At 52.0% G+C, this 26,019-nt stretch overlaps 1 protein-coding gene across 5 annotated transcripts in view; it reads right to left on the bottom strand.

The window, feature by feature from the left end:
* The window catches only part of EPHA10 (EPH receptor A10), a 29,274-nt gene extending 3,478 nt beyond the window's left edge, over window positions 1-25,796 (bottom strand). Inside the window, exons 1-11 of one of the 5 annotated variants that reach the window (XM_065744759.1) lie at window positions 25,685-25,796; window positions 25,241-25,305; window positions 23,751-24,420; window positions 12,456-12,611; window positions 11,593-11,931; window positions 6,588-6,709; window positions 4,856-5,018; window positions 3,915-4,023; window positions 3,557-3,612; window positions 2,785-2,910; window positions 1,183-1,368 (exon numbers count right to left, since the gene is read on the bottom strand). In XM_065744759.1, coding sequence (XP_065600831.1) covers window positions 1,183-1,368; window positions 2,785-2,910; window positions 3,557-3,612; window positions 3,915-4,023; window positions 4,856-5,018; window positions 6,588-6,709; window positions 11,593-11,931; window positions 12,456-12,611; window positions 23,751-24,420; window positions 25,241-25,305; window positions 25,685-25,796 — 2,104 coding nt within the window. Of the gene's footprint in view, window positions 1-1,182; window positions 1,369-2,784; window positions 2,911-3,552; window positions 3,613-3,914; window positions 4,059-4,855; window positions 5,019-6,587; window positions 6,710-11,592; window positions 11,932-12,455; window positions 12,612-23,750; window positions 24,421-25,240; window positions 25,306-25,684 lie in introns of those variants that run through there. The other 4 variants (XM_065744762.1, XM_065744760.1, XM_065744763.1 and 1 more) reach the window with 4 other exon arrangements.
* Window positions 25,797-26,019: the final 223 nt, after the last annotated feature.

Raw genomic sequence — 26,019 nt, 5'->3', positions numbered from 1 at the left:
CCAGATTTCCCACGCAGGATTCCTTGTCACGAGATCTACGTGACCGATAGGGATGGGTGAGGGTGGGATGGCAAGGCTTGCTGATGGAAAGCAACACGGTGCCTTGGCACGGCTGAGCACGTGCACTAAGATTTGTGCAGCGCTGCTGAGGGAGGAGCTCGTGCTGGAAGGTGCTTCACAGCAAAGATGTGACTTTCTCATTCTGAATTATCGTAACTGAAAGATGCATGGAGCTCCAGCACAGCACTGGGCTTCCTGCACCCCGACAGCACGGACCAGAACGAGCTCTGCCAGCATTCATGAAGCGCAACAAAAGGAAGATCTGGCTAAAAAGAATGGAAACACAACTGCCAAGAGGCAATTGTCATTAGGTGAAGAGTTTGTTCTCATTTCTCCAGCTGTTCTGGAAAGCCTGGTACAAAGTCAGGCATTTTCTTCAATGATTGTGACAGGGGCACAGGCTCACGTGGCACGGACTTATCCAAGAGCAGGACGAGGTGCTCCTGGGGGTCTGCGCCTCTTGACAAGATGAGATCATTTCAAATAAACATGTTACTTAAAGAATTACACAAAAGCAGCCAGCTCGGCCCCAGACTCAGAGCAGAAATGCTTCCTCACGTAGTGAAGGGCTGCTTCATGTCATTGCACGTGCTCACATGCCTTTGGATTTACACCAGTACCCATTTAATGCAGCACTGCAGAGCAGCTCAGCTCACACTCCCATGAGGGCTGGGAGCAGTTGGCCTCATCTGTTTCACCAACACCACCTCCCTCCAATTTGCTTTTCTTAAAAGCATGCTGTTGTGCTGCTAAGCCAGTCCTACTCCTCGGATTTATTAATCTAGCTGTAAGCATTTTATTAATCATCAGAGTGCTAAAATAGCTAACACTTGATTTCCAGAAAACAACAGCATGGCACTCGCAGCACCGAGGCATCGCTCTCCAAAGCATCAGCTTTAGCACACTGCCAGAATCTGTGGTGCATCACCAACATCAGCATCCTTGCACTTTTTCAGAGGGCAATCAGGCAGCCATCGCCCCTTGACAGCACAGTGATAAATCCCAGCCCTCCTTTCTGTGCTTCTCAACCTGCAGGAGGCAAATCTCGAGTATAAAACACCCGGCAGGTTTCACTTGGTCCCCCAGCACAAAGCCCACTCCCACCTTGTGCAGCCCCTTTACCTCTGGTGATGACCCCCTCCAGGCGGATGACGTTGGTGTGGTCAAACTGGCCCATGGTGCACGCCTTGGCCAGGAAGCAGCGCTGCTGCTTGGCAGAGCAGCCAGCCCGCAGCGTCTGGATGGCCACTGGCAGCTCTCTCTTGCTGGGCAGCTTCAGGCAGCCCCGGCAGATCTCACCAAACTCTCCTGCATGGCACAGAGAGGGGGTGAGCAGGAACCCCACTGGGACATCCCCGTGTTCCCAGAGGTGAAGGAAGGAGCAGTGCTGTGTAAGGGTGGTGATGTCACAGCGTGCTCTAGGGATGGGTTACAGCAGCCACAGCAAAGTGGAGGGCAGCAGTCCTGAAGGACTTCCCTGGAGGAGTGATCTCTTTTGTTTTGGGAACACACAGTGCAGCTCTCCAGCACAAGCCACGAGCCTCGCTGCGTACACAAGACAGAACTTCCCAACATAAACAAAAGGATTTGCCAGACCTCAGCCTCATCCCTGCCTGGATGCAGTTTTCCCTCTGCCATCCACTGTGCTGCCTTCTCCAACCCCACAGCCCCACACACAAGTTCTGCACCAGCACGTGGCACTAAAAATCACAAATGCAACACCTCTTCTTCCTTGGTCTCCAAGCTATATTCTCCCCATGCTCCACTCAAGGGCATATTGAACACTAAGATCAACCTCCAGCCACCACGCTCACACTCCCTGGGTCTGACCCCTTCTGCTTCCAAGCACAGCTCTGCTTTGCACAGCAGCAAAGCACAGCAGGACCTGGAGCATCCGAGCAGCACCTGGGGCTGAGCACCCCCACTCCTCACAGCCACGTGCTCAGCAGCAGGAGCTACCGAACTCACAGCAAAAGGCCAATATTGGCTTTACAGCAAAAAAAAAAATAGGTGTAGATCTGAAAAGCTTTATTGATCTGAAAGCCAGGTGCTTGTTAGGTCAGCAGCGAGACTAATGCACTCTTAAATTCTTTATATTTAAACATCTCCCCAACAAATTTTCTTCTTGATCTCTCAAACACCAATCTGTTTCTGGAAGCGATGTGGGACTGTGGGCCCAGCAGCACCCAGGTGACTTCTGCTGCTCCTTCCACCACTGCCCTCAGAGCTGGAGGGCAACCCCCACCTCCCCCCCCTCTACCTCTTCTTTTTCTGCAGCTGAATTTATCTTTAGGAAAAAGAAAACAACAAAGAATAATCGTGTTTCCCGTGTTCTGGTGCACATTAGTGGTTAAAGCTCTAGGGCTCAGCGTGGGGATTTTAATTTGCTTTTAAGTTTTAGGCACTGAGGTTGATGAAAATCAATAAATCATTAAGTTCACATATTTATAAATAGCTCCTGTGCTGCTGTTAGCCTGCCCAGATGCAGATCACTGCTGATGCCTCTGGTGTGCTCCTCACCCCACCGGCTCTATAGTGCCACAGCAAAACAAACCAGAAGGGGAAATCCAGCTGCAGGACGACATGCCAACCCTGTGCCCAGAGCTGTGGGAAGGGATGATGAGATGGAAGGTGAGGAGCTGCCCGGGACAATGCTGGCAGGCAGTGGCTGAGCAGGGGATGATGCACAGGGACACAATGCTGGGGGCTGTGGGCAGAACCTGCCTGTCCCGATGATCCTCTCGATTTTAATACTGGCGTTATCCAGCTCTTTGGCAAAGAGATGCACAGCCTGCATGGGATCTTCACAAGTGTCCGGGTCAATGTATGTCCTCCTGGTCGGTATTTTAACTGCAGCAAAGAAGGGAAATACACAGAGCTCGTGAGAGAGGCTCACCTGCACAAAACCGAGTGACGCTGTGCTCCCCTGGCTCTGCTCTGCACAGAACCCCACCACAGGCAGCATCAAGATCAGGGGAAAGAAGCCCCAGTGCATCCCAACAGCACATGGACATCCAAAACGCTCCAGGGAGCAGAAAAGCCTGTGTGCACTGAGCAGGCATATGCTGGGCATTGAAGAAACTCATCCATTCCAGCACTGGAATTTCCTTTGACAACCGTTGTCTGTAAAATTACAGCTGCTCAGTCACCAGGAATAGCCCCAGAAAACAATGCTGTGTTCTCCCACAGCCATTTGTAAAAAGCTGATGGAATCATTCATGTTGCCTGGGGATTGCCAAGAGCATCCCCACCCCCCTGGGCATGCTGGTGCCTTGATGGAGGACGGGCACTGCGTATGGAGCTGCCGAGCCCGCTGCTCACAGAGAGCATCACTGTGCCCAGCCCCCTGCAGGGTAATGTGGGTGGAAACACTTGGGCAGCAAAGAGTCAGAGCAGTGTGGTGGAGAGTAGGGTTATTAATAGCAGTAGCCATTAATTGGAGTAAATACGGGGACCCCACCAGCCATACTAACCATGCCAGCCAGACTGCACTTACAGTGGAAGTAGAGCTCCTCATCCCCATCCTGGCTGGCTTTGCTGTACCCACACTGCCTGCAATGAGAATTAGGATACGTGTTGTTGCCTGGGGAAGCCACCCAAGGGGCACAAAAGTCAACAAAACCCAGTGCCCATGCTTAGAGCCAGAGCTGTGGTGCCCCATGCCTGGAGGTGCCCAAGGCCATGGATGGGGCCCTGGGCGGCCTGAGCTGGTGGGGGGCAGCCAGCCCCATAAAACCATGACACCACGGCAGGAGGGTTGGAACTGGATGGTCTTTAAGGTCCCTTCCAACCTCAGCCATTCTATGAGTCTGTGGCCCTGGGAATGGCTTTTGGACAGCCACCAACCCACTCACCTCCTCCAGACCATCATGCCGACCACCATGGACACCAGCACTGACAACCCTGCAATGGCCACCACTATGATGATAAGGACAGGATTCTGCTCGCTTGAGGCCACTGTCACTGCCAGGAGGGAAGCAGAGCCATCAGCATCACGCCTGGGGCACATCCCATGTCCCACACCTCTCTGTGTCTTTCCAGTAAGGCTGGGGATGACCCACCCACCGTGCCATAAAGCTTCTCCCCATCCTCCCAACAGTTCACTCCCTGGGTCAGTTCGTGACACCACTTAGTACTGAGCAAAGGATCCGGCTTGGTCGAGGGCGGGGGACGATTTAAAATTGATGGCTAATCCACAGCCCTCCATTCATCCTTCCTCCTCCCTGCTTTAGCAAACAGGGGTGTTAGAAAGCTACATTCTATATAAAATTTTCATTGGCTTCAATTCATTCCAAAAATGTCTTCTGTGTGGTAAATGGATGCAATTTAAAGCCCTGTTAAACACAATCTGCGCGAGTCGTACTGAGCCAGCCATCTCAGGGCTTTCATTTCCAGCCAGGGTGGGTTATTAAACTGAAACCCTACCATCTCTCCAAGCCCTCTTTTAGTCAGTGAAATAAGATGCTTCTGGACTATAGTTATGAATGGAAACTGTGAAAAGTAAAACCCAGCAAATAACACCGACGCTGGCTGACTCGATCCAGCTGCAGGATGGAGGAGAGCCTGAGAGCCAAGGGGAAATGGGTGGACACAGCTGCCCCATGTGTTGGGCAGGCATCCAGGGCCAGAGCTGTCCCTGAGCTGCCCCTGTCCCCTGGGGCAGTTGCCCCAACAGAGTACTGTCCCCTCTGCCACTGCACTGCGCTCCCTTCCAGTGCAATTCCTGTACAAACAGGACAGTGCAGTTAAAAAATAAGACTTGCTCTGAGATCCAGCCTTCACATGCAAGACTTACACTCTGCCAAGGTCTCCACTTCAATGCTGGGGCTGTAGTTGCCGTAGTCCTGCGAGGAAGATGTCCGGATTTGGAAGATATAGAGGGTGCCAGGCTTCAGGTTATTGACTGTCACGGCTGTTGATGTGGTTTTCACAGTTGAGTAACTTCGATCTCTTTGATCCTGTGAAATAATGAGTTGCCTGAGGTTGAATGAGACCAACAGCTGCACCACGGAGTGCCACTGTCACAGCCGTGCCCCTGTCCTGCCACCAGCTCCCACCAGCACACCCCAGCAAACACGCTGCCCTCACCAGAAAGGAAACATTTACCTGATCTTTTGGTCATAGAAATTACATGGATAGCTCACGTGAAATGGCAGCCAGAGCCAGGCAACGTGCTATGAAGAAAGGCAGAGGGCATGGTGATGGGGAGGACCCCACCGTGGCTCCTTGGGATCCTATCCACCTGCCCAATGACCTACAGATTTCCTCTGTGTGACAAAGGGAGGTGGCACCTGGCAGAACCCCACAGCATGTGACCAAGTGCAGCACCCACAGCTCAGCATGCATTCAGGGCTGGGGATGTCACCACCAAATGGATTTTCTGTTGGACGCGCTCTTCCCCTTGGATTTCCACAGGTAAAGTACAGCTTTAAAAGCTCAGATTAAAAACCAAGTTGATTTTCCCGTCAGCATCAAGAGCCTCATTCCAGTGAGTAATTGCTAAACTATAGCTTAAATTCTCCACCCAAGCAGGATGTCTCCTCGTTGCACATACCCTGAGTATCTTGTTGCTGCAGCCCATTTGCAAAGGAATTACCGTATTACTCTCAGCGTTCGCCCTCCCCCACAGATCCCTCCTTTCAAATCTATCAGATGCTGAAAATCACATTAATATGAATCAGCTTCAAGGTAGCTTGTTTCTAAATACAGAATGCCAACATGTCACCTGCACGGTTTGCTTGACATGCAATCAGTTTCATAACGAGCCTGAGCACATGCAGATAAGGTAATTTGCAGAACTGTGTCATAAAATGTATTTATTTTGATTTAAAGCTTTGTCTCTGCTCTCTGCCCACTGGTATCTCTTCTAAAATTCACATCCCGTGGTGTCTGTCAAATAACAGCTATTTTTTGAATTAAGAGGCTGCCACAGAAATGTTTGCTGGTGGGCCCTCCCATGTGTGAGGCCACTCACAGTTCACTGAAGTCTGGGGCTGGTGGCACTTGGTCCTAAACCAACGAAGACCACTGGTCCAAAAGTTCCTGAGAGAGCAGACCATGAACGTCGGTGTCATCTCACCACAGATCAGGAAACACTGCATGGTTTATAGCTCCTGTCTAGCTGCGTGATGGCAAGCACCCAAACTTCAGATTTCTACTATTCTTGACAAAAAGCCATCCAAAGAATGAATGAATGGAAATTATTGGCTTTCCTCTTTCTCCCAGGGAGATGTCAACGTTAGGACTGGAAGAAATCTTGCCGAACAGATGGGAGCAACAACAACAACCAAAAAAGCCCCACTAATTAAAATAAACCTTCCAAATAACCCAAATTTCCTAAAACTTACATAAGCAGATTTCATAAGGCTGCTGGAGAAGAAAAGCCTTTACCAGTGTCTGTTTGAAGTGCTTCTGCCACTCTCAGGTGCCAACATAACCCTCACTGCACCACCACCCATCCACGTCCCCCATTTTCCACCACTCACTGGTGGAGCCATGGGGTGCTGGTCCCATCCCCAGAGCCATACCTTCTCGAAGTACTTGACCTCGTACTCGGTGCTGTTGGTCGGGAAGCCTGGCTCTTGCCACGACAAGGAGATGCTCTTCTGCTCAATTTTATCAGTGCGGATGTCGGTGACAGGAGTTGGCACTGGAAGGGCAGAGGGGAAAGCAGGGGGTGATGGCTGAGGCAGAGCATCCCTGCAAGTCCCCAGCAGCCACCCCACAGCAGAGCCTGCCTGCCTGGGGACATGGCGACCCTGCCAGCAAGCCTGGGGCACTGCAGTTACCAAGAGCCACATTCATAGCTAGGAGAGCGTGAGTTAGAGGGGATTTTACCACTGTCCTCACATTCGTGGTCACTTTGTTTCTGGTTTTGTCCTCTGATGCCAAAGGAAAAGCTTTTAATAATCTGAATGGCTGAAGAGCATTCATCTTGTGCAGTTTGTGGTTTCCTCTCTTTGAATCAGGACTGAAACAGGGCAAACTCCAAGCTGGTGATCATCCAAAATACAACTGCTTTGTGATCTGGTCAGCTAGCAAGGCTGTGTCCTAAAAGAAGCAAAAAGCCCTGATTGCACCCTCTGCCACAGTGCTGCAGGGGTCAGGGTGCGGCCAGGATTCAGTGCTCTGCATCTGCTGCTAATGGAGCTGCAGGAGCAGACCTGGCACAGCAGGGCTGCAGAACACACCAAGCCCCCCCAGTGCTGTCCCACTCACCATCCCATCCAAACATGGGGAATCAGGCAGAGCTGCCTGCCCTGCCTGTTGCCAGCACTCAAGCTGTGTCTCAGAAGCTGCCTGGTTATCTCTGACCAGCACACGCTGCGTGCTGCATCATCCTTCTTGGCATTTCTGCTCCCAGACAGCTCACCTCCCAGTGCAGGATGCACTGGGCAGCTAGCCTTGTTTTCACCATGCCATCTCCTGCCCCGAATGGCTGCAGTTCATCCCGGTGAGCTAGCAAACATGCAGCTGGAGCATTGTAGGAGCTCACCAAGGAAGCAATGCATGCCCTGAGCCAGGAGCAGCACTGCTGTGATGATCAGCCCACGAGCAGCACCCACCACTCGGGCAGCAGCAGCAGGGAGGAGGCGGGAGATGCTATGACAGCAGTGGTTCCGATGCTCTTTAAGACAGACAAGAAATGTTTTAGTAGGGAAAACATAACGTGAAAAATGCTTCTGCTGGAGCTCCTCATTATGGACTGATCAGAAAGCTCGACCTCCCCAGGCCAAGGGACACCCTGCAGCAGAGGTTCTGCAGCAACTGATTCAACACCTGCAGCCCCAGGACAGGGAAAGCTGTGCAGGGAATTGGCTGTTCCCAGCCTGTGCTGCTTCTCCATCAAACCAGGACACGCACTGGGCCCTGACTGCTCCACCAGGACTCCCGCAGAGAGGAACAAGTCCCTGGAAAGTAAACTTAAGTATCTGTGAAATTTGGTATTTATGACTTAGCTCATTAATCTCTGCTGCAGAAAAACGTCCTGCTGATGTTTTATTCATGACGATTTGCTCCTTGATTCCAAGTCCTCTCGGCTTCTTCTGAGAGCACGAGGATGCACCCCTGCACGGTGCTCACCCCCACTGCCTAAACATGGGTTGACATTCTGAAAAATAACCCTCCAAGTAAATCCACACCGGCCTCAGAGCTGACCTTTATGGGCATATGGGATTGAAGGAGGAGCACAGAGCAAGACAAGAAGGTTGGCAGCAGCCCTGCTGGAGCATGATCCCGAAGCCAGCCTGGGCTTTGCTCCTGCACACGGAGCTAAGTGCTCCTTGCTGTGTTACATGATCCCCATCAATAAGATATCACACAGATGTCCGCCCGTATCTCTGAGCCTAGCAAACAGACTGAGAAAACCTGAACGAGCACTCCTGACTGTTAACAAAGCCATCAGGAGAAACCATGCCCACTGAGTGCCTCGCTGGCGAAGCACGCCAGCAAAGCGAGCACCAGCCTTCACCATGCTTAAAAAGGATTAAAGGAAATCACACAGACTATAAAGCATTTCACACTGTGGGAAAGAAGAAAAAAAAGAAAAAAAAGAAGAAACCAGCGATGTTTCCCATCAATATTTTAAGCTTCCCTAACATTGTCTCTTATTCTGAAAAAGCAAACTTTAAATTATTCAGCGCTCTGCCTGGTTTTATAAACTCCACTCCATTGCGTGTGGGTGCACTCCTCTTATTAACTGGTGGGGAAGTGGTGATGGCACAAAGGTGTCACGCCCTGGGTGTCCAAGCAAGCATCCAGAGGGGACACGGATGCTCTGAGGACAGCTGGAAGATTGGTTTGCAGCCCACTGACTGATCTTTGTACTAAGAAATGAGTTTCAATTCTTCAGTTTAAGTGTCCATTCTGTACCTGTTATTTACACAGTAATTTAGCATCGCTCCCCACGAGCAGCAGACAGCAGGCAGATTGGGCTCAGGAGATGAGTGCTGCCAAACCCACAGCTGTAGTGCAGGGGAAGGTGATGCCTAGAGTCAGAGCCAGCAAGGAGAGATGGAGTCAGCACGCAGGAGTGGGAGATCTCCCCTTGGGCAGAGCTTGAGACACAGGGAGATGTTGCAACCCCTGGGAGCAGCTCTGCTCTGCTGCAAACCACTTTTCTCTCCACCCCACGGTGCAATCAGTCACCCCAGGGCCCTGATTAGTGCAATCAGCTGCTGTGATAGAGCCAAGGCAAAGCCCAACCAACTGCAGGGTCACTCAGCAGAGCAGAAGCAGCAATTTGCACCTGTTAATTCTTGTGAACTGGCAGCTGAGAGCTGCCAGCTGAACCACGAGCTGCAGACCCAGCATCTGAGGTGCCCGGGCAGCCAGGACAGCTCAAGCAAAGTGCACAGAGTCTCACGGAGCAGGGAGCTTTCAAGGCAGCCCACGCTCAAGCTGCTGCACAGCTCCAATGCCACCACTGCAGGCAGCAAAGTGGGGGGAAAGCCAAGGGAACAGCAGCAGCAACGTGCACAGCTGCTTCAAAGCACCTCATTCAGCAAAAAGCACTTCCCAGTCTCGGAGAGCAGAACACATTCCAGCACTGGCTGCATTATTAATCTGCAACAGATTTAAAAGCCCTTTAAGACAGGAGTTGATCCCTGCAGGGAATATAAATGACATTGTCCCACATTGTACATTTACATAGCTGATGCTGATCTGCTCCTGCAGGTAAACAGCTCCGTTTGCTCCTCAAACACTTTTGTTTAGTCCCACGCTGGGGCCAGATTAGAAAAAACACGGTATTAATTTTGCCTCCTGCAGACTAAATAGCATCTTCTCTTTTTCCTCACAAATACAATGAGCGACTGCTAATTCCCTCTTGTGAATGCTGAAGGGGAAGGGCAGTGTGAAAGATGCACTTGGAGCTATATTTAGAGGAGCTGGGATCTGACAGCTAAATAGGGTCTTGTTTCTTTGTTTAATTTTTCCTCTCAATCTGCATATCTCCAGCCAGAGCTTTCCTGATGCTGCCAAAGACATCCCCAAGACCATCCTATCACAGCCATGAAAGGAACTGCCTCTGCTCCACGCATCCCTGAGGTCTCCCTCTCTGCTTATCTCTGGCCACACCCGGCACCTTCTGCAATGGGTTTGAACAAAGGGGTCCCAGGACACGGGGAGCAGCTCCAGCCCGGGCAGGGACACCTTCAGAAGCAAAACACTTGAGGATTTCAAGCAGCTTCCTGAACCTCAGCTGCTCAGCTAAATCTGAGCCACCATCTGCATCCGGAGGCTTGACAGCTCGACAAGAGACACTGATTTTGAGCAGATTACAAGATTAATTATGCCACATTCTTTATGCATATTTCAATTCCTTCAGGAGCATACAGTAAGGGAGTGAGATTCCCACTTACCCAGACGAAAAGTTGCATTGATGAGACTTACAGATTTGGCACAAGCTGGCACTCTGGACTTGTTGCTGTGTTCCCTATGGAGCACAGGGACCTCCTGCCTCAGGCTCTGCCCCAACACCCACATGGGAACCTCTGCAGAGACTTCTCATTATCAGACATCATTAAGCCCCCACCTTCCCCAGCACACGGGCTGTTGGCTCAGGAGTAACCTGAGAGTAACCTGAGTGGGATGGCTCTTCCCAGCTCTAAATCCATCCTTGAACGGCCACAGCCCTAACGAGGAGTGACACCTCTGCAGAGGGTGGTCCGTGGCACAGCATCCACCAAGCAGATTCACAGAAATGAGGGTAGGAGAGAGAGCAACAACACAGGCAAAGCCATTTGATCAAGTGGTGGGAAAATTATTTATAACAAGATCAAAGTTTAATCCTTTCAGATGAAATTGTTGGCCAATTCCTGCCAAGAGGTATGTGAGGATCATCTGTCTCCATTAACCGTGGCTTGGCAAAGGGTTTTCATGCAAATTAATAACGTAGCCGCAGAGGAGGAGACAAGGACACAACAAGGCAGCACTGCACGGCCAGCAGCGGAGCAGAGAGCAGCCCCAGGACCACGGACAGCACCTTCCCCTCCTACATAGAGGACTCAAACCCAAAGCGGAGCTGTTGGAGTGGGTCCAGAGGATGCCATGGAGATGCTCTCAGGGCTGAGAGAGGAGGTGTCCCATCCCTGGAGGTGCCCAAGGCTGCGGATGGGACCCTGCACAGCCAGCACAAGGCAGGGCTTGGAACTAGATGGGCTGTAGGGTCCCTCCCAACACAAGCCGTTCTACCAACATATTCTGATTCCATTTTGTGATAGACACCATCAAAAACTGCGCTGTGCATCAGCATAGAAAAGAGAGAAAATATTTTTTGTTGCCAAAGGAAAACCAATACTTGAATTATTCTACTTAAGAAGCCATTTTGTGAGCGGCTTGACAACCTCATCTCTTTGAAGGTGCTTCCCATGAGCTGCAAACCCAACCTACAGCTGCTCAAAGGAGCTGCGACTCTCTCTCAGCCCAGCTTGTCCCCAGACACCCAGTGGCTTTTGGGACCAGAGAGAGCAGCAAGTGCCACGAATGAGCCAGGAGCCCACAGCACACACCACATCCCCACCCTGCCCGTACCTGCGAGCCCAGTGGATATGTTGACCTCTGCATAGGGCTGACCTCCCAGCGGGCTGACGGCCGAGACGCCATTGAGGGCCACCACGCGGATGGTGTAGTTGGCATGGGGCAGCAGGTTGACCAGCGTGACGGTGCGCTCCACCAGTCCTGTCTGCTGAGGCACAAAGCCCACGCTGCTGCCACACTGCTCACAGCCGCCCCGCGGTGCCGGGCAGCGGCCGCACCATAGGTTGTAGGTCAGGTCGTTGCGGCCGCCCGCGTCGGCAGGAGCGCTCCAGCGCAGCACCAGAGAGGAACGGCGCAGGCTGTACACCAGATCCCTCGGGGCAGATGGAGGGCCTAGGAGGAGAAGGGTAGCCACGTGCCTGAGGTGCCTGGGGCTTTCATTTGGTAGGGTTTGGGGGTGGTGGAAGGGATGCTGGTGGTGGTGGAAGAAGGTCTGTGCTCTGGGAGCAGCCCCAGGGCAGCTCAGAGGATGGAATATAGGAATGCACAGTGGGGCCCTCTTTGGAGGAACTCCTCACACGAAGCCAGTCACAGCTCACACAAGGTGTGAGGAGCACACACAGCACCTCTCCCTGCCATGCCACCCATGTCTGAGCCTCTCACCGCCATGCAAGTGCTTCTACCACATCCATCACTGGAGTAGCTGAGGTCTAATCCGATTAACTAAAGGACAACTAATAAAAATCTGCAAACTATATTGAACAACTAACTGCTCTAGTTTTACCAGTGAGTGCCTGCATGCCTGACCACCTGTGGGATGCATTGAACCTCACACCCCCATGGAACAAGGAGAGCTCATCCCCCCCAAGGCCCAGCCCTCCTTGGTGCTACAAAGCCAGTGTTTCAGCAAGACGTACGCGTGCAGGAGGCAGACAGAGGGTCTGACGGGGACCTGGAGTAGTTCTTCTGGCAGGAGCAGAAGGTGGAGGCTTCCTCATGCGTGAAGCTGTGCTCAGGGCAAGGAGAGCAGAGAGGGAGGCGGAGGGAGAGCTTGTAAAATCCTGGAAGGCATGCTAGAAAGAGAGAAAGGGAGTTATTGAAAGAACAGCATAAGCTGGACGGGTTCACAGCTGGTGAATTCACCATCCTGCTCCCCGGGCTTCCTCTGCCTGCTGCTGGCCAGAGGACATCACTTTCCAAGCTCCTTTCTGGGATCCTGGCACCAAGGGAGACATCCATTTGTTCTGACCCAGAATGGACACTTAGAGGCTTGGTCACTTGGTGCTGGCCCACAGAGCTGTGGGACACTTTCAGTGGGCTACAGAGACACTGAAAGATCGATGCCTTTTGGCAGGACATCAGCTGGAGTGATGCTGGGAACTACAGAGGGATTAGGAGGAGGAGGTGGATGCAGAAGGATGTGGGATACAGAAAGCACATGGCTCAGCTGTCAGAGCCAGGTAAGCAGAGCAAAAGGATGTGGGAGCCACGGCAAGCCTTAGCACCAACCCCAAAAGGGAGGGATGCTGCACACTGAGAAGCTGAAGAACTCATTGGCCACCAGAGCTTCCTGCACAAAGCCACACACGGGGCTGTGTGCTGGCACCAGTGCAGATTGACAGCAGTCACTGCAGGCAGTGAGCTATGTACTGAAGTCAAACAGCAGCAGCAGAAATTTGTTTCTATAGGCCACACACAGGCTGCCTTTTTACCCTTTGGAAAGCGTCTTTGATATTCAAACAAGAAAGTGGTTCATACACTGGTCAAGGAATTGCTTGATCCTGACCACAGTCAGCACAGCGTACAACAAACCTACCACCCCAGCAGGACACCCAGGAGCTACTTCTGCATGAAAGACACATTGCTTGACAAAGACAAAAACAACAACAACAAAAACCAGGCTGCAAAACCCCACAGAGCAGTTAGCAATAGCTTCACTTGGGCCCTATAACAACATCTGAAAAAGAAGCAGCCTGCAAACAAATGCATCCTGCTTGGCTTCCTCTTCCTGATGTGGGGCTGCTGCCCCTCCATCAGCTCCCTGAGCATTCAGCCTTGTGAAGAAGCCACACAAACTGCTCCCTGAGAGCAGTCCCCTCTCTCATCACTTTTAAGGAGTTGGCTGCTGAGACTGTTCCTTTTAACGAAGATTATTCCTGTGCGCTCTGGTTCATTAGTTTTTCTCATGACACAAAACTGGCAGCTCCAGCTGCGATCTGAGGACAAAGCACCAGGCACGGCACCGGGGCGGGGAAGACTTGCATGGGATGCTAAAAACAGGTGAATGTTTACAGGGGACATTATTTCACCACTGTTAGAAAATAAATAAAATCCAGCGTGCTGTGATTGTGGGTGGGTGGGATCACTTTGTCCCAGCACACAGACAGCTAGCTGCCAGCAGAGCAGCAGCACGGGGAGATGTGCTTCTGTTACACGAGGAAAAAGCAGACATTTTCAAAGCTCTGCTCCTTTCCACACAAGGTCTCTGTCACACAGTGCAAGCGGAGCAGAAAGCAGCAGGTTTGGCCTATTCCAGTTGTGTCCAAGTAAGGGGTTTTGTGATATCTGGAATGAAAATCAGCATTCGCCAATCATAGAATGGTTTAGGTTGGAAGGGACCCCGAGGATGGGGGTCCCTTCTGCCACAGGCAGGGCCACCAACCTCCAGAGCTGCTACTGGACCAGGTTGCCCAGGGCTCCATCCAACCTGGTCTTGAACACCTCCAGGGACGGAGCACTCACAGCCTCTCTGAGCAATAGATGTGGACTCAGTGTTGCTAAAGAAGAAAAGTGGTAAAAATGGAGAATCAAAAAAGAAAAGCCTTAAAAACCAGTAGGGCTGGAAAGCCTGCAGCTTTGCCTTTGCCTCTCCCAGTTCCCAGCAGACCTCCAGGACCAGATAACACTGACCCTTAAAAGCACGGGCTTGGCACACAGGCAGAGGAGCAACACTGAGGCAGTGTGCCATAATGCACAATAAATGCCTTTCCCTACTTCAGAAACTAGTTCAAATTACCACCAAAACTTCCAGCTTCCCCTCTGTATTTGAGAAACCAAAGCAAATCTACTGCTACACCCATGCACACAGCAATGTATTTAGCTTGCATTTCCTTTAGTTCTCATTACGGCATCAAAGCCCAAACGCTGGCACCGGGTTCCTGCTCACAGCCTCTGTCAGGCAGAACAGAAAAATCAATCTTGTTTACAAACCTGATGGGACTCGAGCAGTAAAACCAGGGAATATAGTGCTGTCATCCCCCAGAGCTAAAGGCGAGCCTGGCAGTCACATAAATTTGACATCTCGTGGTAGGAAATTGAGCGTTTTCAATTAGGAGCATCTTTCAGGCAGCTCCTCCCCGTCTCTAATAGCTAGGAGAAAGAAGTTGACAAAACAACGTTTAGATGTTGCCTAATTCTTCACTGAAATCACAGCCCCAAGTGCTGCAGCCTCGTGGCTTTCTACACACGTCCTTGTTTTTGTAATGTTGTTCCTTGGTCGTCCTATTCTCATGCTCCAGAAGGAGAGCAGGAGCAGCCCACAACATCTGATGCATCACAGATGTATCCCAGTTTCTCAGACAAACTCTCCTCGTCCACCTCGTCCCATAAAGTGTTTTGCTCAGTCCCCAGATGGTTTTTAGGTAGCTCTGTTACTCTGCAGAGGAACATTTTTGCAGCTCTCCAGCCACCAGGCCATCCATTCACAGAATGAAATCCTCTGTTTGCTACACGATCACCTCTCAGGTACCACCACAACTTAATTATTAAATAACAGAATCCAATCATCCCTTATCCTGGAGGAGAAGCAGCTGGAAGGGGGAGTGGGGGGGGGGGTCAGACAAATCATCACCTCTCTCCATTTCCATCATTGCTGCCCACGTGAGATGCTCCATGTGCACCAGGAGCTCCTCATTCACTTCTCTGAGAGGACACACTCCCTCCTTGTCACCACACTGCATGGACACAACCGTGCTAGCAGCACAACAAGCCCCACGGGCTTCTCATGCAGACATCTGCTGTCACACAAACAGGTGACTCCACGGAGAGCAAAAAGCAGCATCCTCTCCCGTATACAATCTTGGCCATAGTGAAAAAGGAGCTATTGAGGATGCAGAGACACACAAAAAAGGCGTGTTTTCTGATTAAGCCATCACAGGACAGCTTTAATTCCCCCTCCCCAGCAGCATTCACCTAGCAGCATCACACTGCTGCCCACTGCTCCTCCTGCTGCAGCCCAGACTCTGCCCCACAGCCCCAGGGGCTGCAGAAGCCACTCTGTCACCAGCACAGACCTCAGCATTCCCCAGGCAGCAGCAAGCTGGGCACAGAGGTTTCACCTTAAAAAATAGCAAAGGATCCCTGGCTGAAACCCTGATTTATCAGCAGCAGGGTATCAGTGTCTGAGCAGCTTTATCTTGTTAATTGATGAGCAGTGATTAGAGGCGACTCGCTAAGTGCACCAAGCAGGACAAGTGGCTGCAGCTCTGCAGCTTTGGAGTTGATTGCATTTCTTTTCAAGTGAAGCACGGCCAGGATTTTGCATGCAGCAGTAAAATGAAGTTATTAATCACCCCAGCTCTATTTACCAGCTGGCTGGTAGCCTGTGTGATGTTGACATCCATCGCTGCTACAGCTGATTACCTCAAACAATTCACTTAACCTTTGTTTTCTTTTTGAAGCACGGGAACATTGACCACACTTGAGCAGGGAGGATGGGACAGGTGGGTTTGAACAGACAAATCCCAGTAAGATGTTCACTGACACTGCCCCAGCCAGTCAGCAGGGCCTGAGGAATCCAAAAATCCATTTCCTGCAGCTTATCAGTGCCTAATTAACAGCGTTCATCATTTTGCAGAGAGGATGGGGCTGAGACCTTAGCAAATACTGAAGCTTAGCATAAAATATTGAGAGGATGAGCACAGATGGAAGATTAAATACGAGGTGGAAATTGCACTGTATCACGGATTTAGGAATAAAGCTACTTAACCCACACAGCTTCTAGGCAGCATCAATACCAAAACCAGACAGAGCCCATCAAACACCTCCTGCCTGGAGATGCACTGGGAGATGCATGTGCACACATGTGCCTGTGGCTTCACCTTTCCAGTCACACAGAGCTGTGCCAGACCATGAGAAAAGTTCCTTTGCAATCCAGCAGCACATTTCTGCCTCCCCCCAGCACCCCACCTGAAAGCCTTGGATGAGTTCTGCCTTTTTGTTTTCCTGCCCAAACCATCTCACGCCAGCTTGGTGACCCACACACCTCACAGATCTTGGAGAACAAAGGGAAAATGGGGAGGATGCTGTGTGCAAGAGTGCTCCCAAACTTATTCATGCTGCTGAATTCCTGCAGACAGTGGAAGAGCCGTGTGCTTGCCAGCAGGAATCAATAACGCCTGCAGATTCACCCAAAACGCCTATACAGTCATTTGTAATTAACACTACAACTCGGTTGTCTTCCAAAATCAATTCCTTTTCCTTTTTATGTTTTTTTTTTATTTTATTTTTGTCATGAAATCGTATTTGACAAAGTTTGTTCTCTTTTAATGCACGTTAATTTTCCCTGCTGGAACACGCAGCCACAGGGAGGCCAAACAGAGGGGCTGTGTGTGGATCACAGCATCAGGATACAGAGCCCCTCTGCATCCCCCATTCCCTACAGACCAGGGTGCAGGCAAACATCCCTTCCAGGAGCACTGAGAAGCACATACGTCCCTGTGACTAATGCACATCAAGGTGTGAAGGAGCCCTTCCAAGCACCAGGAGCTCCCTCTGCTCCCAGCACCAGCCACCAGCCCAGCACGTGCCCAACCTGCACCATGCTAATCCCTGCTGCCTCACTTTCTGTTCTCAGCAGTGGGATAAGACTCAGAACCACTCACACTGCTGCCTCCCACAGCAGCTGTGGTGATGCTGACCCCTTGGATCAGGTGAGCACATCCAGCCTCCATCTACCTTAATGCCATTATCAAGCCAAGCAAGTCATGGTTATCACATCCCAAACATTTCATCGAAATGTCACCATAACTCCCATCCCTGGGGTGACCTCATGCTCTCACACCATCCTCCCAGTTCCAAAGAAGGGATACTGGGAACCTTCTCCAGGAGGGTGAAGGGACAGCAGGCAGCAGCCTGAGCTCAGCCTCCACAGAGCAGGGTTTTCTGCTCAGGTAAGCAAATCATTTCTCCTGTTTTCTTCATCAGATGATCTGTCAGCTGCCTGTGTGGGCAGGGTGGGTGCAAGATGCAGGATGATGCCTGCCTGCACCCTGCTCTGTGCCTGCATCCTGCACCCTGCTCCCTGCCTGCCCCGGGGAGCCTCTGGCTGCTGTGACATCTGCAGCAGATCTCAGTCCAAGGGACCCTAAAACCCTCATGTTTTGCCAGAAGAAGGGAATGGGGCCCCAGCAGAGCAGGGCTGCTCAGCTTGGAAGAGATTCCTGTGAAGACACAGCTCTGAGCTCCATCCCATCACTAGCAGCACAGAGAAGAGAGCATCGTTATTCACCATTTCACAACACACAAGGCTGCGGGTGCAGCTAATGAAATTACCAAGCAGTAGGCTTAAAGCAAACAAACAAAAATATTCTCTTCATATAGCACGTAATTAAATTAAACCCCAGACACGGGCTTCAGAGCTTCTCCTAGCTCAGACCCGGTTTCTCCGAGCACTGCATCGTTCCCCAGAGCTCCACAATTGCTTTTTCTTCCCGCCAGCACCGAGCTGGTGCCTTGGAAGGACAGCTGCCACCGAGCACACACAGACAAGAACAAGTGGCCCCAAACCAGACAGGGCACCTTGTGCAAAACACAGCATCCGAGTAAAGTTTCAGGAGTATATTGAGCTGGTGAAAGAGCCTTGTCAACAAATGTCCTCGGGTAATAGAGAGGCTCCTGCCTTCCCGTGCACGCTGGGTTTGCAATCTTGCCTCGTCTTATTGCAAAAGCTGTAATCAATACTTTGCAGGCAGTGAGAGATACCGTTACTGAGCCCTGCTGCGAGGAAGGGCAAGAGACCTCGTGCAATCTCTGTGCCCGTGCAGGGAGGGACAAAGTCAGCAGGAGGGAGAGATCAATGCAGCACCAGATCGGGTCTCTGCTCCTCTGGGCTCACTGCCTGCCCACCAGGACGGGTATCTCGGGCCGTGTCAGATGAAGGAGAATTCAAAGGCAGCTTTTCCTCCTGCAAACTTTTTTTTGTGTCTTCTTTTTAATAACCATCTTTCAATAATACTTTCAAACAGACCCTACAGTCGTTTCCAGCATCCCTGAAACCTTCAGGACAATGCTACTCTATAATTTTAGTCCTCACTAAATAATTGGAGGAGTACTGAAATGAAAACCTGTGTCCAGAGGGTAGATCTTTGTGCATCTCCAACAATGAGCTCTTAATAGCTGAAATTAAATTCAGTGATTTAGTCTAGAGGAAAATTAAATACCCAAGTATATTTAGTAAGGCAGTCCTGAAATATCAAAATTCATTCAGTACCAAGAATACATTCACTTGAATTCAGTGCCACAGAACTGAACAGAAACTCACTGATGTTTACGAGGGAATTTTCCTCAAGGACACACTAACACAGGCACATCCATGGAGCCAACTGCTGCTTACTGTCCCATGCTGAGGGCTGGCCGACCCACATCTCCAGCTCACCCTGCTCCTGCTGAGTGCCTGAGTCCCTGCAGTGCCCCTGAGCTGGGGGTGAGTTGGGTTTTCCTTTGCATTTCAGCAGAACAGCCACCGTGCCCATCCAGCAATGAGGTCTCTATATAACCTTAGGCCTGACGAGATCACAGCGAGCCAACTGTGATGCTTGCAATTTTCTGAGTAGTTTGGTCTAAAATTAAGTGTCATAGAGTAATTTGTGTCTGGCTCTGCCACAATTTCCACAGCCATAATTATTTCAGACACACTATAATACAGCAATATAACATGCAATCCAGAATAATAAATATCTCCGAGCTTGATCATTACTCCGAAAAGAGACCAAAGAGAAAGCATATTTTATATGGGTGGTCTGTCTGCAGGACTTCAGGAGTGCAGCATCTACCAGAAGGCACTGCAGGCTCCCCAGGGGCTGCTGATGGGCAGATATTCAGAATTCATTCAGTGCCACACTCCCCCCACCTCAAAAAGCAGTCGCTTTGCTCAGGACACAAAGGTGCTCCAGCCACGCTCTGCAAGACCACAATCCCCAGGAGGAGAAAGCCAATAATTCAGAGAGGAAGTCCAGATCTGAATTTCCTCACCAATTACTCCTCCAACGGTGGCGTGGATTTGCTCCCTCAGCCCTTCTCAATGTGTTGTCCTCACTTCACACCACTATGGCATGCCCAGCTCCAGCCCCAGAGCTGAGCATCCCACAGGCAGCACAGGATGCTCCGTGGATGAAAGGAAAGCCTAGTGCTCGGTGCAGAGTCCCAGGAGAAAAAATAAATTTATTATGCATAATTCTCTGGCATCAGTCAGGAGATAAAATAAACTCCAGGAGCACATACAGGTTTGTAAGCTAATGTATAAAAGATGAAACAAATCAGAAGCCCCAGGCGCTGTGCATTTGGATCCGTTTTCTTTGTACTTAAATGGAAAAGCAGACCTTAGGCTTCAGGAGGTACTTTTGTAATAACCCAGAGAATACTGCAACTTTTTATTCTAAATTTCTTTAATTCCCACTCCAACTATTTATTTCTCAACTAAAGATACTGTAGAGACACGATGTTCTGATGGGGGCATGTGCCACAGAGGAAGGGATCTTGCCGTTTCTGCACCACATCTGGGGGGGGTGGGGGCAGAACACATACCTCAACCACAGCAAGGATGCACTGACACCACAGCTTCCAGAGAAGGGGGCAGTGAACAGCTGAGTAGTGGTGATTTTCTCAAGGACTGTCACCTCAGAAAGATGCTGCAGTGGCTCTGAGGGTCATTGCTTTTTATTTTTGCCTCCGTTGCAGCCCCTCCCTCAGCATCCCCACTCTGCACTGGGCACAGGGACTGGATGGTTTCATTCCCTTCTCCCAAAGAAGAGGGGAGATGAGTGATGCCATCCAGCGTGAGCAGCTGGCCAACAAAAGCTCTTTGTGGAAGCCCCAGGAGATGTGTGCACAGCAAACAGGGCCGAAGGCAGAGCTGGCACTCCTCCACCCTCAGCAGCACAAGAAGCAGAGGGGAGGTTTGGTGGGGAAAGGCTGCATTTTTAGAACAGCAAACGCTTCCTCTATTGCAGCACTCCTCTCCGGGAAATAAAACTCAAGGAGCTCCATTGCAGCCTTTGCTTTTTGCAAAATAAGTTTTGTTCTTGTCAAAACGGGCACGGGTAGGACCTGGTGTTGGGGCAGAGGCACTGCCCTGCTGGTGGATCCTTCAGGACACCCAGAGGGGCAGATCCCGATGGACCCGAGCACAGCTCACTTACTGCCAACTGCACAGCATCCAGAGTGAGTTAGGTTTTGTACCACTAGAAGCTGCCATCAGCAAACAGCTGCTGACCCCTCGCCTCACCTCTGCATGAGGGAGCTCAGCTGCTCACCCCATAAAGCCCCCACATCCCCCTGCGCACCCCCAGGGATGGACACACTGGGACAGCCCCTGCCAGGACAAACCCATCCCTTCCATCCCCACTAAACTCACGTGGGAACGTATCCTAAAAAGCCAGACAAAGCACTGGAAACTATTTTCTTCCTAAAATTGGTGTCAGCAATAACATTCTTGCACGGGAGGGTCACAACTGCCCGACCGGATCGCCGCCACCACCACCGAGCTCCGTATATGTGACAGCAGCACTGCTGTCCCAGCAGCTCCACGCCAGCTCCCACCACTCCTGTCAAAAGCAGAGGGAAACAAATGGATGAGACTTAACTACAGCACAAATTTACGGCTCTGTCAAAGAAGAGTTGGCTGACAGCTATTTTTGGAAACGGATCTCCGTCATATTAATTCAACGTCTGGTTGAAGTTGTCTCATTTGCAACGGAACTGGCTGGTAAATATTAACCTTGGGCTTTGTCGAAATTCTCCTTGTGGATGTTACAAGGGATTGGATGGAAAAAGATGAAGCACAAAAAGACAAGTTCACAGTGAACGTCGGGCAGAGCCCCCGCATCGCAGCTTCATCTGCACAGAAGCTGTTGCATTACGCTGCAAAGTGAACGGTGTGGAGGGGCTGCAGCTCGTGCCTGGCAAAATTAAGGGCAAAAAGTGCTGAGAAGACAGCTGAAAACAAGATAGGGACAGACAGGTGATGGTCCACAGTGCTGCAGCACCTTCCACCCGCCCACCGCGCATCTGCTGCAAATGGGTTTTAAGATCAGGGTAAGCACAGGCCAGCAGCTGGCTGGAGGTATATATTAGACCAGAAAAGCAGTTTAAATGTATTTACAGTGACAGAACCTCTCCTCTTATTTGCAGGAAGATGTTAAGCAGATGCTAAAGCTGCTCACTTCCACCCCAGAGATGGCTGCGTTTCAATGATCACCAAAATGATTCATCAGAAATGTGCAAACCCAGGAAAGCTGTCGGGTGCTCTGGGATTTCTTCAGAGAAATGGTGCTATGTGGGAAGATGGACAGCAGAAAGGCTTGGCTTTATCGCGGCAGTAATTAGCAGTGCTGTAAATCCTATTAGTCTTTTCTCATCTCTCCTAATTTCAGTGCGAGGATACAAATGTTCTCGCAGCAGCAGGGTGATTTCAGCACCTAAATCACCAGTGCAAGAAGGCTTTGTGGCTCAACTCAAACCCGCATTCAGCAGGAAATCAAGCTCATTTCCCCAGCAGAGCCACCCTGCCTTTCCCTCACCTCTAAGCTCTGTGCTTCCCTGCAGGAACAGAGCAGGGCACCCGTCCTGAGGTGCTGGGCAAACTCCTGCATCACTTCTGCCATCCCACTGCCAAGCATGGCAGGGCCGTGCCCTACAAGGGGGCTGCACCAGGCTGGTACCTGACATCCTGGCTGCACTGCTGGGCACGGAGCATCCCCCACGGAGCCCCCACTTTTTATCCACTTCCAGCTCAAGGGCTCCTGTCCTCACGCAGCAATTTCTGCAGCCTGGAAAGGCTTTCATCAGAAATCTTCTAAAGTTATTCACTCCGTGCTACATTAACACAGAGCTTAGAAAAAAAGAAGAAGAAAATAAGACACGCGCGCACACATGAAAACTTTCAACTCTTAAAACTGTTTTCTGATATTTGACCAGACATCAGACACTGCTCCACTGGGAGTGACTAATGACCTGCTTTCTGCGAGAGGGGGGAAAAACTTCATTATGTCCATTCAATTACTTCAGATATTTTTCCTTAGAGAATATGAATTATTTAAACTCGACACGGAGAAACCTAAAACATTAGCAAAAGCCTTCCGGGACTCACTATGTAAATTCCCACTCCAAACAGATGGGGAAAGCATGGCGAGCTGCCACGCAGCCACTGAAGCAGTGAACGACGCCGAGGTTTCACCCTGATAGTTTTAATAAGGTCTTTCAGAGGAGGGCAGCACCTGAAGGGTCACTGCTGGGGCACCGTAAAAACCTCTCTGGGTTCAGGGGAAAAGTCAGAATCATCCACAGCCATAAAGCCTCACGTGGTCCCATAGAAGCAGAGCTGCTTCCCATGGAAAACCTCACTCTCCTACTGGAGAGATAAAGCACCTGGGCCCCCGCAGCTCCCGGCCTTGGCATTTCTTTGCCTGCTTTCCAGCGACCACTGGCCGTGCTGCTGTGAAGGCTGCAGGCTCCACACTGCAGACCGAGCACCGCCCAGAGCAGCTCTGATGCTACCCAAGATGTGAAACGACAGCTTTTCTACACCAAGACACCCATTCACACCAATACAGCTCAAGCTGCTCCACTCACACGAGCCCATGGCACTCTCCAGGGGCACATGAGCAGGGATGTGCAGGCGGATGCCTGCATTTTGCCTCCCCCAGGCTCCCAGGCATCACCACTCCTGCTCCAAAATGGTCCCAACACTGGGTTCATCAAGGAGACCCCAGGGAACGTCGGGGTTACATCCATTTTTAAAGCTGTCTTTAAAATCAACCTCGAGAGCTGTAAAGTCACCAAATGATTCACTTGCGTCTAAAGCGATGGGAATATTAATGGCAGAGGGTAAATTTACAGCTTCAAATAAAGCCAGGGGGAAACGCTGGCGGTGTTCAGAGCTCTGGCACGTCTGCCCAGCACTCCCACAACCCTAAGGATGCAAACAGCCCCCTTACCTCTGCACCTCCCGTCCCTCTCCTCGAAGCCGGGGCCGCAGAGGCACTTCCCAACGGGCACCAGCCACTCTCCTTCAGCACTGCAGTGCATCCGGGGGGGGTTATCCACGTCCACCTGTGCATCCTCAACACACGTGCCCTTCACCTCCACCAACGTGGCAAAAGCCGTCTCCGCCACCGTGTCCGGAAAAACTGCCAGGTTCTGCACGGTGGCGAGGCACTTCTTGTAATAAACCCTCACAGAGACCAGAGCCACACAGGCACCCACGTCCTGGAAGCCCAGGTGGAAGCCCCGCTTGCTCAGATGCCCGATCTCCCGCAGCTCTGTGTTCAGCTTCATCTTCCTCTCGCCCAGGTCCCCCTGCGTGAAGCTCTCGTCGGCAGCGATGGTGTCGATCTTGGTGTGCTTGCTCTCGTGGATGCTGTGGCCCAGGTCAGAGTCAGACTCAGTGTAGTACAGGTTGAAGGTCTCCTTGCAGGTGCCTGTCACACCTGGGATGCTGTTGCAGTCCCGCAGGGTGAACTTCAGCTCGATGAAGATCCGCTGGCCGTCGCGCCGGGCGATCCAGCCCGTCTGCAGCCAGTTGTTCTGGTTGGGCTCCATGACGTTGCACACCTGGTAGGTGCGGATGGGTTTGTACTCCTCGTCCACGCCGCTGATTTCCTCCCACTGTGAAAAGAGCAGAGAGGCTGCGAGAGCTCAGGAACTGTGGGCAGCAAGAGCCAGAGCCCGAGCAGAACACAGCCACCGCTCTCAATGCCTCCCCTGACTGCCTCTCCACCTACAGATCATCACAGCACTGAGCATCCCTCGGCCACCCAACGCACACGCTGAGGTCACAGGGCTGTGGAGTCACCCCACGCTGGAGCTCCCAGAGCCACCCACAGAAGGTAGAGGTGGCTCAGGACACGTAGAGCCATCATGCAGTGACAACATCTCGACCAGCAGCAGCTTCTCTGCTTGGAGAAGTCTGAGCTGGGGCAGGATGAGTCCTTTGCCTGCAAGTGCAATGGTTTTCCCCACAGTTACCAGCACAGATTCTGAGCCAAGAGGACGATTCAAGCCTTAAGGATGACCTGACGCTCCCCAGAGCAATTCTTTCTGGGGGTATAATCATGCCAGATTGCCAAATGCGCCCAAAAGAGCACTCCTTCTGCAGACTGACAGCTGGAGAAGGCAGGTGACTCCGGGATGCTTCTCATTCCCCTCCAAACACTCCTTTTGCCTTCAGGAAAACAAACCCGAAGCAGCGAGGGACACAAACTTTGGCTTTGCTGCCACACTCTGCCACCAGGGAAGGGACCGGAGCTCACCCCTACACCACGCGGACTGCTGACAATTCCCTTTAAAGGTTCATCTCGGGGAGGTGTCCTCCTTTGCCACACCACCCCTGTGGCCAATGCCCGTCTCTCTCAGCCCCACACGCAAGCGGGGGTTCCCACGCAAAGCCCCACGCGGTGCCCGTCGCACCCCACGGGGCAGCCCTTACCCCGTTGGCCGGGTGCGAGGTCCAGCCCAGCTCCGCTTGGGATTCTTTCGAGTCCAGCAGGACGACTGCGGGGAGGACAACACGTTAACGAGCCCACTGCCGCGCGAGGGACCCCGATCCCACCCCGAATTTCCATCCATCAACGCGTCCCGGTTTTGAAGCCGCTCTTTTCCCACGGATCTCGCGCGGCGGGACGCCGCATCCCCCCCCCCACGCTCCCACTTTCACGAGTTGCTCACCGGCAAGAGAGCAGAAACCCGGCGAGCCTTGCCCTGCCCGCAGCGTGCCCCGCACCGCCACCCCGCTTCTCCACCCGCTCCTTCTCACGGGCTCCCGGAGGATCCCCTCGGGCTGCACCACCGGGAGGAACGGGGAACCCACGGACCGGCACCGCTCCGGCGGCGATGCCCTCGACCCGACTGGCGGTGGCGGGGACGGGCTCACCCTGCTCGGCGGCGGCGCGGGGCAGCCCCGGCAGCCCCGACAGCACCGACAGCACCGGCAGCAGCAGCGGCAGCGCCCGGGGCAAACCACCGCCGCCGTGCGCTGTCTCCATGGCGCCGCCGACTCCGTGCGCCCCGCGCCGCCGCCGCGCTCCGACCGCCGCCGCCCCGCCCCTTTCCCCTCCCTCCAGCCAACCCCTGAGGAGGGGGCGGGGCCTAAAGCGGCTAGCAGCCAATGGGGAGAAGGGGCGGGGAGAGAGGGGGCGGGGCGGGCCGCGTTCACTCTGGAGCCGACTGACGGCGTAGAGTTGTTGGCAGATCTGCGTTGCCCGGCCC

This window comes from Cyrtonyx montezumae, unplaced genomic scaffold (assembly GCF_038088225.1).
Source record: "Cyrtonyx montezumae isolate F1298 unplaced genomic scaffold, pur_monq_1.0 scaffold_31, whole genome shotgun sequence".
Classification (NCBI taxonomy): Eukaryota; Metazoa; Chordata; class Aves; order Galliformes; family Odontophoridae; genus Cyrtonyx; species Cyrtonyx montezumae.
This window is presented reverse-complemented; position numbering and strand designations above follow the sequence as displayed.